The 12,613-nt window shown below is 34.8% G+C and overlaps 1 protein-coding gene across 1 annotated transcript; it reads right to left on the bottom strand.

Moving 5' to 3' along the window:
- Nucleotides 1–5,122: 5,122 nt before the first annotated feature.
- On the bottom strand, nt 5,123–12,544 carry LOC145626945 (uncharacterized). Its single transcript, XM_081679380.1, has 4 exons — nt 12,434–12,544; nt 9,717–10,632; nt 9,232–9,477; nt 5,123–5,968 (listed from the first exon to the last, which is right to left on the bottom strand). Exons 2-4 carry the CDS (start codon nt 10,509–10,511, stop codon nt 5,837–5,839), a joined length of 1,173 nt encoding a protein of 390 aa, XP_081535506.1. The 5' UTR covers nt 10,512–10,632; nt 12,434–12,544; the 3' UTR covers nt 5,123–5,836.
- Between the last annotated feature and the right edge of the window lie 69 nt (nt 12,545–12,613).

Raw genomic sequence — 12,613 nt, 5'->3', positions numbered from 1 at the left:
TGCTAATTTGTCGGGAAATTAATCAATCAAACAATGCGAGGGAAAACGGTATTTGCAATCAAAATCACTTGAAGAGCTATTTCCTAGGGTCAAGCTAGTGGTCTCTACAATATAAATCAAAGGAAAACCGCAATACAAGATTAATCGATAATAATAGCTTTCAAATCAATGTGTCGTATCAATGAAAACTACTATACAATCTAGCTTGATAATCAAGGTTAGCTACTCATCATCAAATCAAACACATGCACAAATTCCATCAACAAATTTAATCACAATATCCAATCAATCAAAACCCTCAAATTAGCAATAGATTATCATTCAACATGCTTCACTACATCCTAAGCAAAGGAACTACTCACTACACATTGTAACATTGAAAAGTATAACTAAACTAATCATCATTTACATCATCAATATTGAAATCCAGATATCAAAAATCAATCAAATAATCTATATAAATTCAACAATGTATCAAAAATCAAACACTAAAATTGCATTAAAGAGAAAGGAATTCTTACAAAACATTGATCAATATCAAAAGGAATGAAGATCAAAAGGAATGAATCATCAATTACCAAGTTTCTCTCTCTAAAATCTAATAACAATGTTTCCAAAAATTTTGAGCTTCTCTCTCTAAAACTAATCTAATTCTCATACAATTCCAATCATATTCTAAATGTTCTCTCTCTAAAAGGAAGAAAAATCTATATATAGTAAAACTAACAAAGGAGATGTTAGTTAGACATCCAAAAAGAACACCAATAGGTGCGCCCTCTCCTTAATATGCGTGGCCGCAAAGAAATGGGTACGGAACGGGGAGGTAGAATTGCGTGGCCACACCTCACACATGCGTGGCCGCTCCCCTACTCTACGCGCCCGTGCCTGGGAGCAGGGGAGCTGCTCTTGTGCAAATGTCAATGCTTCTGTGCGCTCCACTTAATGAATGTTAGGGGTGGCAATTTCCAAAGGCCTCCATGATGGGTTCAACACCATTTTTAATGCCCACGCAGCTTGAGAGCACAGCCTAGAAGACTTGGACTTTGCATCCCTTATCATTTTGAGCTTCAAAGGGAGAGACGGACTTGCATCTTGAGCCTTACAAATCTCGAGAAAAAACCATTGAGCTCCTTGAACATCACCAATCTCCTAGAATCAAAGAAAAGCAAACAAATAAAGGAGAAAAGGCAAAATAAACTGAGAAACTCAAGAAAAACGAGAAAACAGCTAAGGAAAACACAAACTAGAGAAATAACAGGTAAAACTAAAGAAAAAGAGATAAAAGAGCTATAAAAGCGATTAAAATTCATCCTAAAAGAGGCTAAATGAGTGTCACTCATCAGGAAACTTGATTACATTGAGAATCCTACAAAAATTTACTCGATGGAGCTAATTAAGAAGGCAAATAAGAAAGGTAAATTTGTTGTTAGTGTCAATTCCTAAGCCATCGACTTTGACACTTTGACATACACTCTAGAAGAAGTTAGTGATAAAAACTATGATCAAGGAGAAAGATGTACTATTTAATTAGGGAATGAGGCGAGGAGAGAAAAAGACAAAAGGAAAGGCAAAATTAAGGATTTACACTATTTAGCTTCTAATACCAATCATTGCAGTAAAGACAAAGAAGTGTATAAGAAACTATGGGATGAATAGTTTAGGAGTAGTTACTATTAATTAGTATAAAAAGTTAATGAGTTCTAATAAATATACTAGTACTTTTTAGAGTTCTATGGTATTTTTGTTATGTTTTCAAGTATTTTTAGTGTTATTTATTTATTTTATTTTATTTTTAGTTAAATAAGAAACTAGCTAGTAAAACAAGTAAAAGAAGACCAACAAGCATTAGCCAACTCATGGGCCCTTGAAACTTGCTCATGTCCTACCTTGTATATAACACAAAACCTAAAGAGATTGCCCTTGTTAATAATTTCCCTAATCTTCCAAAACATCTTTTAGGGAATTTTTTTTCTCACCCTATTGTGGGTCATGTTTTTAAGCATGGCAGCGCTCCAAGGAAAAGAAGCTAGAGAAAAAGAGTCGCCAACAATTTTAGGAATTTGTAAACCGTTCACGGTTGTGAAGGTTACACCTCATTCATAGTCACAGAGATTGCTAACTCCATAGGGGTGTTCGGATCCATGACTATATGTTCGCGGATGATGGTACGAATTTAACCTTAAGGCCTTGCCTGGATTGAGAGGAGATGTTGGCGGGAAATAATTAGGAGGGAAATTATTAGGATGAACTAATTTAAGGAAATAACAACTAAGAGGAACTAATTGAAGCAAGTTTGGTAAAAGATAACTTATTACAGGGTATAAGTAAGTATTCTTACGTTTACTATTGCTATGCTTCCATTCTAACAATCAATTTTATTTATTTATTTATTTACTTTTTTTTTTAACAAATCAAACTTGTCAAATATCATATACATCAAGCATGAAATTAATTCCCAAAATAATGAAGCAATTCAGTTACAACATGAAAAAATCTTTAAATCATGAAATTGTTTCTAAAATAAAATAAAATAAATTCATGAAATAATGTTTTACCCCTTTCCATCTCTCATAAAAAACGTCTTGCATTTTTTTCACCATTTTTATTCATCAACAATTAAACAATAACTAAACAACTTATTTTTTTAAAAATGAATCGCAATAATCGTATAATGCAGCATATACTACCATGATTTACTAGCAATTGAATAATATAGGTACAACAAAGTTCTGAAAAACAATTATATATATATATAAAAATAAAAATAAAAAAAAAACTGCAAAACAAAAATCTAAAAACTAAATAAATTAAGCACTAAAATCTGTTATGAGTTGATAAACATTAATTATTACCCAGTCTACTAATAGAATCAGCAAATATTGCATGCACACTTCATGAATGGATGAATTTCATAGATCTGCAATTATAAGAGGAGAGAGGATAAAACATGGGTAAGTTTACCCCGGGAATCATTACTCTATGGGGGGGGGGGGGGGGAGTGTAATACATTACCCTCTATTTGTGGGGGAAAAAATCGGGCCTAATTTTTAAGCCCAATCCGGGCATACGAATTTAGCCCATAAAATCTACCCCTTGAATCAATCCACCCCATTACACTCAATCCAGGTGGGCCCTTAATTGTTAAACCTGCCCTAAATAGGCATCTACTTAATTCTTATGATATTCATACACGCTTTTCGATCAACATACATACATTAAATTAATCCTAAACTTGTTTAATCTACGTTGGTTGATTATTAATGCACAATCAAATCTAATATTGGTGAGCACTTTAAATAAAATCATTAAGCCTAAATTCGATTATTATTTTTTTATTACGCGTGATTTCAAGTGCAAATTCCCTTTTAAACCTGCCAAAAGGTGCGTGATCAAGAAATAGCAATAAATCATCGATAACCAAGGAGCATATGATCAATATAACAATCATCATCAACACATCGTTAGTAGTAAGATTCTAGGCATGATACTAAACAAAATAATAACAAATCCTAGCATGTCACTAATAACAAAATCAAAGTGTTATACTAAACATGATACTAGAAATCGAAACATCATCCGAAACATGATTTCTATTCAAAATCAAAAGAATAAATAACGACTTACTTTGATGTCTCGACCTTCTTGCTATTAAAATAATACACTCGTTAGTAAATTTCTAGAAAGCGAAATCAATAAAGTAAATAGTAAACTAAATTATTAATTAAGAATTGAAATATAGATTTGGGACCAAACCTTCAGAAATATCAACCTTTCACGTTGAGGTCGAAGACAATATCGAGTTTGGCTTGGGGTATTCGAATTTCGCAAAGGAACTATGGTGAATGATTTGGGATGTATCAAATATGTATTTAGGTCAAGGATAAGAACGTGAGTGTATGATGATGATTGTAGAGAGGGGATTATTGATGATTATCAATGATGATTGTTGATGATAATTGTTGATAGTTGTTGATGATTTGAAAACGAGGAAAACGACCTCTATTTATAGAGAAACAAGAGAGTCAAAACGATCGGAAAAAGATCAAAAGTTTTGGACGAAATCGAACTTCTCCATCACGGGGCGACGGGATTGTCGGGACGTGTTGGCCGTTGTTGCGGCACGACAGGCTGACGTGTCGCGTTGGTCTTGTCGTCATGCGATGATTTCCGAAGAAAACAAAGCTTTACAGAGTTTGATTTCTAATGGAATTATGTTTCCAAAAGATATCCGAACATCTTTGGATTTAAACGGGATAAGGTTTATCACATTAGAAGTTTTATTCGATCTCGACCTCTTTGATATGTTCTCTATCTTTTCGCAAATTAAAGGATAGATTAGAACCTTCTAGAGGATTCTACAAATTCCTAACTTATTTAGGATTAGGAATATGATCATATAGGACGTAAATAATGTATTTTGACTACATATAATCATTGAATCGTACTAGAGATGCACCTAGGCTCAGTTTGGGCTCGATTTAGTATTTTGGTCATAACTTATTCGTTTTGAGTCTTATTTGGGCTTATAATATATCGTTGGAAAACTCTTTTCAAGCCCATTCAACTAAACAAAATTTGACTAGGAACATGGAACAAAATAATCAGGTTTGGATAGGTACCATACGGGAAAGGTTTGAATGGGAATCACCAAAGAAGATATTGGAGATGGAGTTACTAAAGGAAAGGGAAGAAGATTTCTTGTTCTGGGATTACCACCCTTCGGTTAAGTCTAGATATGCTTTATTATTGAATACTTGCTCTACAGATCAGAGACTATTGAGGGAGCAACACTGCCAACAATGGTTATGGTGACAACTGACAAACCACCATTTACCAATGACTTGCCCTGTGTAACTGCTGCCCATCTTACCACAACACCAAAATAGAGGAAAAAATAACATTGGAATTCTTTTAAGTCTTTTATACCAGCATAATTCAATTATTCAGTAATTGTATTGCAAATATGTTTTTCCACTTATATGACATTACAGAATTCGAGATATATTGTTCCACTTATATAATATTACAAATTCTGAGTTATGTGTTTCCATTTGTATCACATTACAGAATCTGAGAAAAAAAAATTGCATTATCTCTTGGCCGAGTAAAGCTGCAACAAATGGTTTTACTTCCCGAAACAACACAGGAAAGGAGGTATTGGGACTTTACAGTTTAGACTAAGTATTCTCTTTTTCCAAGTGCTATTTAGACAAAAGGTTAAGATAGCACTATAGCAGCAATCACCTGAATCGATGCACCAAATTATCTGCACAAGTGGATATCCATTTCAGAAATAGTACTTGGCTTGATTAGAAAAAGTAAACACCTCAACTGCCTGGTCTCTAGTACTTGACTTGCCATGTCATTTTTCTCCAACTATTGGCTGTTTTGTCAAGCAGCTGTCTTCAAAATCAAAGCAAGTAGAGTGAACTTGTGAGTTACTGAGGAATAGAGGTCTGGTGTTATGGCAAACCAATCTTTGCTCTCAAATTATGTAGAAATAGATTAGTATCAGCCCCAACTTCTTAGCATTTAACAAACCTATGGCTTAAGCTGAAAGCTAACATGTTGACCAGACTATGACTGAGGAATGGAGGCCTGGTGTTCTGGCAAACCAAAAAGACAATAGTAGCAGCAAACCAGCCAGATAGCAGCATCTTCCTGGATATTTATACCTTGATTTAAAACACATGACCTAAGGAACAGGTGCCAGCAGAAGGAATCTAAACACAACACCAACCAATGCTGAAGTGTCAGATACTCAGATAACATGCACATAACAGCCATAAGGATACCTTTCATCTATCAGACTTCACATAACATGTAATGTATCTGGTTATCTACGACGTCCAGTCACAAACCGTGGAATATCAGCAAAATCTGAAATTATGTTCACGTCACAGAAGCTATTTCGTGTTGCATTTTTCAGGTAGTCTGTGAGTATCCTGCATTGCTTTTCACCATTTGTCTGTTTCATACAATTGAAGGTAAAGCATTAGGCACAACCAACTCAGTGCATTATTGAATACTGAAATAAAATCTTAGTGATTTCTTACTTAAGCTGGAAATTGCTCCTCAGCAAAAACTCCAAAAGGTTTCACAGTTCTCTTAATATATGCAACTTACAAAGTGGATAAGGATTTCACAGTTCTCTTGATATAAAAAAGGCTTCTGAAAAGTGGATAAGGATTTTCATGTAAAGAAAATTTTGTTTGAAGCTACCTGATAAGAATAACTGTATTTCAGGCCATAAGCCCATGATGGTACATCTTTATTCAGTGGTCATGCTATAAGCCCATGACAGCTAGGAAACCAAACTAGCTATTGTAAAAAAATAAATAAACAAAAAACTAAAAGAATCCCTTTTGCGTGCTTTACAAAGATGGCCTTGAAAGGCAGAAATAAGATCTCGTTATTTCAAAGAATACCCATTGGTCACAAAATTCTGCAGGCAGGAAGCATGGAATGATAGATCTTTACATTCTAAATGAAGGTCATATTTAACATTCTTTTACAAAGAATTCTCGCAAGCTGGATGCACAGAATTGACATAAAAATTTAGAAAGGTGGAGCCAAGTACTTCTGCAATATATTGACTGAACTGACAATTAGAGAAATCAATATCAAAGCAACAACTGTTTAGAGAAACACATCGAAACTGTGTTCCTCACCCGTAAACTATACCCAACCATGGGGAGCACAAATACAGTTGAGAGCCAATTTAGGAGAGGAGATTGATGGAGGATTGGAGCCTATTACAGGTGAGGAGTTGGAACTGCCTTGACTTAATAAAAAAATTGGAACCCTTTCATGGTGATAGTAAAAAATTAGAACGGAAGAAATTGTGAAGTGAGTATCACTAGTTTCCGAGAGATAAGTCGAGATTTAGTTGAAAAAAAAGGGTACTTCGTCCCTATATTAATGGAGATAAGACAAGTTGAGGAACTGAAAAACATAAAGAGTGGACCCAGATAGGCTCCACATAACTTCGCTTGCGAAGGAAAATAGTATTGAGTAGTGGTAATAAAAAAAAAATAAAAGAAAAGGTTTTTTATAAGGTAGTTCTTCGCAATGATAAGTAATTATGTAAATTAAGTGTTAGAGCGAATGGGTGATTCAAACTAATTTCATGATAATAATTAGACACAGCCTTAAATAGATTTAACATTCAAAATCAGTTGCCTATAAGATTAATATAACCGACCCTAACCGTATAATGTAATAAATGGAGATATGGCAATGAATTTGTATTTAATTTCGCAAGAATAATTTTATAATGTCTCTTGTAATGGCATCCCTACTGCTAAATGCCAAGTATATGGGATTTTTTTTCATCATCAATTCTAGATATAATGAAGGTGTAGTTGTTTACCTAGTAAATTTAGGGGGTTACTAAATGCCACAATAGAATTACTTAGGGCGTGGTATTAAATGACTCATCTACCCTTATAAATTCCATGTTTGACATCATTCAATTTTTCTCACCAACCATACTCCTTCCACCACCATCACCCTAAACACCAACACCACAACCACCCTAAGGTTGCCGAAATCACCATCACGATAAACACCACCACCACCCTAAGGTCGCCTGAATCATCCAATTTTCTCACTATCTATCACACCAAATCAACCACTTATCATACCAAATCAATCGGAAAAGGAAGAGACTAACAACAATGGAATCACGGCGTGGGAAGCGGGTTCATTTGCCGGGAAACGTGGGGAAAACGCCGGCCAATTCGTCGGTATTTTATTCACATTGTCGCGTGCTATATGCGACTCCACCACAGCATAGTCGCAAATAGCATGCGATTACACCGTGGTGGAGTCGCATATAGCGTGCGACTACGCCACGGTTGAGTCACATATAGCACTCGACTATACCATGGTGTAGTCGCATGCTATATGCGACTATACCACGGTGTAGTCGCATATAGCATGCGAACACCATGGTATAGTCGCATATAACATGCGACCGGGTACAACGAAAATTGAAAAAAAAAAGTCCGACATAAACCTGACTCGACGGCGTCGACGGTTTGTCGTCCCCACCAAGTGCCTTCGATATGAACGCCGACCGTCGTCAACTTATTTTTATATGTCGTGGGTGGTGGACCATTCAAGGTGGTGTCGTGGTGTATGATGGTCAAGGTGGAGTCGTGGTGGTGGACCAATTAAAGGTGAGTTGTGGTATGGGTGGTGGAGCTAATGGTGAAGGTGGAGCTAAGACAAAGTTAGTAGTTAAAAAAGGTTGGATTGTTATGTAATTTTCAAAATTATAAGGGGCATGAAAGTCTTTTAATACTAGCTTGAGTAATTTCATTGTGGCAAATAGCAATTCACTAAATTTACCCTCAAATTTAATACTATTCACTCCATTTATCACCTAACATCAAACCAGCCATGAGTGTCGATAATGAATGGGAAACAAATTAGGGTTGTCAAACGGGTCATGTCGGGTTCGTGTCGATATTAAACAGGTTGAAAAACCCTTGACCCAAACCTAACCCATTTATTAAACGGGTTGAAAACCCTTGACCTAAACCTATCTTGTTTATTAAACGGGTTACCCGTGTAACCTTTTACCCACGTATTGTAATAAACTAATTAATATTCAATTCAAAAATAAAAAAAGTCTTACATCATTAATTCATTAAAGATACTACAATAGTTTAAAGCTAGTGTTTTAGAAAAAGATACCACAAGGGTTTAAAGATTTTTGCTAAATTAACTGCCAAAAAATTACCAAAATGTATAAATGGAGTTAAGGTAATTTACAAAATAATAAGTTTTGAATTAAAAATTCAGTTTTTTTTTACTACTTAATTTATAGATTAAGCATGTAGGGTTTTGATTGACGAGTTATCGTTCAACCCATGTATATAATCGGGTTATACGTGTAGGTTTTGGGTTGAAATTTTCAACCCAAACCTAGCCCGTTTAATTTCGTGTCGTGTTCATGTCGACCCAATTATGTAAAAGGATCGAGAATTCTTGACCCAAACCTGCTAATTTCGTGTCGGGTTCATGTTGGGTTATTGTGCCGTGTCAGTTTTTTACAGCCTTAAAACAAATATCTTCAATGTTGTACAATTTTTCTTAAGAATTTTGAATTAAGGCAGAATAGCAATAACCAAAAGAGAGGCTAGTAAGTATGACGTATAAAATAGCCTAAATTGCATTCACGCCTAAACAAAAGCAGGATTATAGTGGTAAAGAGAGAAGCACCTCAACAACGAAGAAACCACCAGGTTTCAGCATTATAGACATTCTCGTGGAAAGATAAAAAAGATCATCCATGCCTTTCTCACCACCATCCAATGCAAGAATAGGTTCATGCCTGCCAACTTCAGCTTGTAGCCCACTAATATCTTCACTTGGTATATAAGGTGGATTACTAACAACACCAGCAAGTTGTCCTTCAAATTCCTTAAGAGGCTCAAACCAAGATCCTTGTTCTACCTTTATAAGATCCTAATGCACAACTCAATCAAAAATTTGATCAAATTAACAACATGATTGAACAAGATGACATACTATACCCATAATCATATACAACAATGGTTTACATTAATAAATAAAATTCTACCAAACATCAAAACCAACTAAATCATAGCAAACATGTGAACATCTACTAATCGATTCGATCATAAACAATGAACTATTCATCCAATGCTGTAAAATATAACAAGAAATTAAGCTCCAATACTAACCTGTAAACCATACCTCTCCACATTATAACTTGCAACAGCCACTGCAACCGGACTCAAATCAGTAGCAATCACCTTTCCATTCTTACCCAAAACCCTCGAAATTGCAATCGCAAGAGCACCAGAACCAGTCCCCAAATCAGCCCAAACCCCATCCTTCAAATCCTCAAATTCACCCCCCATAACTTTCTCAATCAAGTGAACAATCTTCCCCGTCTCCGGCCTCGGAATCAATACCCCTTCTTCAACACTCAACACTAAATCCCTCCAATGCTCACACCCAACAATATACTGAAAAGGCCTTCTCTCCTCAATCCTCCCCCTCCAAAGCTTGTACATGTCATCCAAACTTGCCCTCAAACCCACCGATTTTGACCCTAATCTGCCAATTTGAGAAACACACAGTTGGGAAACAATTAAAGGGTCCTCAATGGCATCATCAAGGAACCAATTGAGCTCTCTAACCAACAAAGTAGAATCTGGGCCATTGTCAATTTCAGTAAAGGTGGACCCAATTGAAAAAGCAAGGGTTTTAGCCCAAGTAATGAAGTTATGGAGGTCAAGTAGAGTTGTAGAGTAGATGGGTGGTCTTAGAAAGAGAGGAATTTGGGGTTTGTGAAAAATGGAAACGGGTGAGGTAGAAATTGGAGTGACAGAAGAAGAAGATGATGCAACCAAATTGAAGCGATGAAATGAGATGTAGTTAGGTTTACGGTAGGTTCGTAAGATGGATGAAACCAAAGGGAAGGTTGAAGATAATGGTGTAAGGTAGGTGTAACTTCCTTTCAATGCTAACATTATTGTTCAGTTTTGGCTTCCCGCTGCATTGCAGTTCAGAAAATCAGGAACCTGAATACGGAGTACTCCGCAGCTTCTGACTAGGAGTGTCAGTCTATAAGTTCAGAAATATAACCAACAGCTGCAAGAAAAATAGCAGCTAAATCATGATATTATATAACATTAGTGCATAAAATATCCTACAGGATGATCAATTAATAAACTGATCACAAAATTATCCAAGCTAAAAAATAAAATTAAAATATCCTTAGAGGTAAGGTTCATCAAACTTGTACAACACTATATGCAGTCAGATATGAATGTCTGTAAGGGAAGAATGACAATCCATTATGCAAAGAGCTAGTGTCACAACCGCAAGAGAATACATATGCAAGACACAAACAGAGTACTCAACATTCAACACACGTTGAATAATGCAGATCGACTTCTTATAATTTTAAAAACATAAGCAACTAGGGTAGTTTGTTTGCCAACTCAATCACACAAGCATAACTAAGAGATATCAACAGAATGAGCAGAAAACCCACAATCTAAATAACTAATGCTCAACCAAATATTGTACAAGAGAGGTTTTATTGCGCTAGAGCTCATAATCGCTATCTAAGATACTAAAAAAAATACTTCCTCCGTTTCTTTTTAGTTGACACGTTTCTTTAGTCACGTTTACTAATGCACAAATTAAATCGTTAATATCTTTAACTACCGCTAAACAAAAATTATAAAAAGTTGATATTTTAAAAATATACATTGTGATGAATTTAACAAAATTCACCTGACTATATTTTTCCTTACATATAAATCACAAAATATGGTCAAAGGAAGGTGTATGAATAGTGCAAAAATCAAAATGTGTCACCTAATAAAAAACGGAAGTAGTACAAATTATCGTTGTATAATATAATAACGGTAGATGCAAGTGGCAAGTTCACCAAGAGTAATTTCAGCTGATCAAATTCCGTAAGTCGGCTTATCGGACAAATAAACTTTAAAAAGAAGGGGCTTCTTTTTTTTTTACATAAAGCACAACTATATGTAGGAGTGATCATTTTTTGCACTCTATAGTATGGACTATCGGGGTAATAGTGTCAAGAAATAAAGCAGATTGCAGTAGTGATAACTTAAAGACACGCAAAATAAAAATTTGTATTTGACAACATATCTAATAAAAAAGACATGATTAATTATTTGTTTTTTTATTTTATTTTTGTTACAACAATTTGTATATTTACATATCAAGTAAAATGATAATACACATTACATAATCAAAATAACAATTACTTATCCAAGCAAATTACCCTATTAATGATACTTATATATCCACTATTAATTAAACAAGAAATATACCAATTTTCCACCTTAAAAGCAAATCATAATCTAATAATAATAATAATAATATACATCCCAACCCAAATTTAATTTTTTTTTTAAAAACCCCCAAATTTATTTTATTTTAATTTAAAACATAACTTGAAGTTCTGTAAAAGTTAGCCAAACAAATTCAACTATTTTCAAGCTACCCTTTTCACCATTCTCCCAAATCCAATCTCCCAAATTTTCAAGCTATACCCTTTTCACCATTCAAAAGTCAAAACCAATACCATAAAGTTACATTACTAGCGTCATTTCATCAAACAGGTTGTGGGCATGACTCCAAACAGGAAAACTGAAGTAATTTTTCGATTAGCATTTAGCATAGCAACACCCAGAACTTACTTCTTGTTGGTTAAACATGAATTTGAAAGTATATAAAATTATGAACTGATTTTGTTAGGATATGGAGTTAAGTATAAAAATTGATAGACAAACGAGACAATAATCTATAAATCTAATAAATACTATTCACTAGAAAAAGCTAAACCTAATTCAACCAAATATTAGCTAGTTATATAATCTAACAACTAGAATTAAAAGGTAAAACTTACATGAAACTGAGATAAGGCCTTCAGCCGTCAAGCCCGTGCGTGCTCTAGTAAGAAGTAAGAATTGGGCAGAATTGGGCAACAACACAACAGTACAATGGGTATGTTAATAAGGAGTGATACTAGTCGCATAGTTCCTATATGCATTTGTTGCATATAGGGGGGCAATTCTGGAAATGCTCC

This window comes from Chenopodium album, chromosome 4, assembly GCF_948465745.1.
Source record: "Chenopodium album chromosome 4, dcCheAlbu1.1, whole genome shotgun sequence".
NCBI lineage: Eukaryota > Viridiplantae > Streptophyta > Magnoliopsida > Caryophyllales > Amaranthaceae > Chenopodium > Chenopodium album.
The sequence above is the reverse complement of the archived record's forward strand: the minus strand, read 5'-3'. Positions and strand labels throughout refer to the sequence as shown.

What these genes read in the sequence shown, in the direction of transcription:
- LOC145626945 (XM_081679380.1), bottom strand. Translation starts at nt 10,511, where the DNA reads ATGTTAGCATTGAAAGGAAGTTACACCTACCTTACACCATTATCTTCA. An exon ending in TGGAGAGGTATGGTTTACAG is followed by an intron (nt 9,478 to 9,716) that starts GTTAGTATTGGA and finishes GTTGTGCATTAG; the next exon opens with GATCTTATAAAGGTAGAACA. An exon ending in GTGGTTTCTTCGTTGTTGAG is followed by an intron (nt 5,969 to 9,231) that starts GTGCTTCTCTCT and finishes TGTATGAAACAG; the next exon opens with ACAAATGGTGAAAAGCAATG.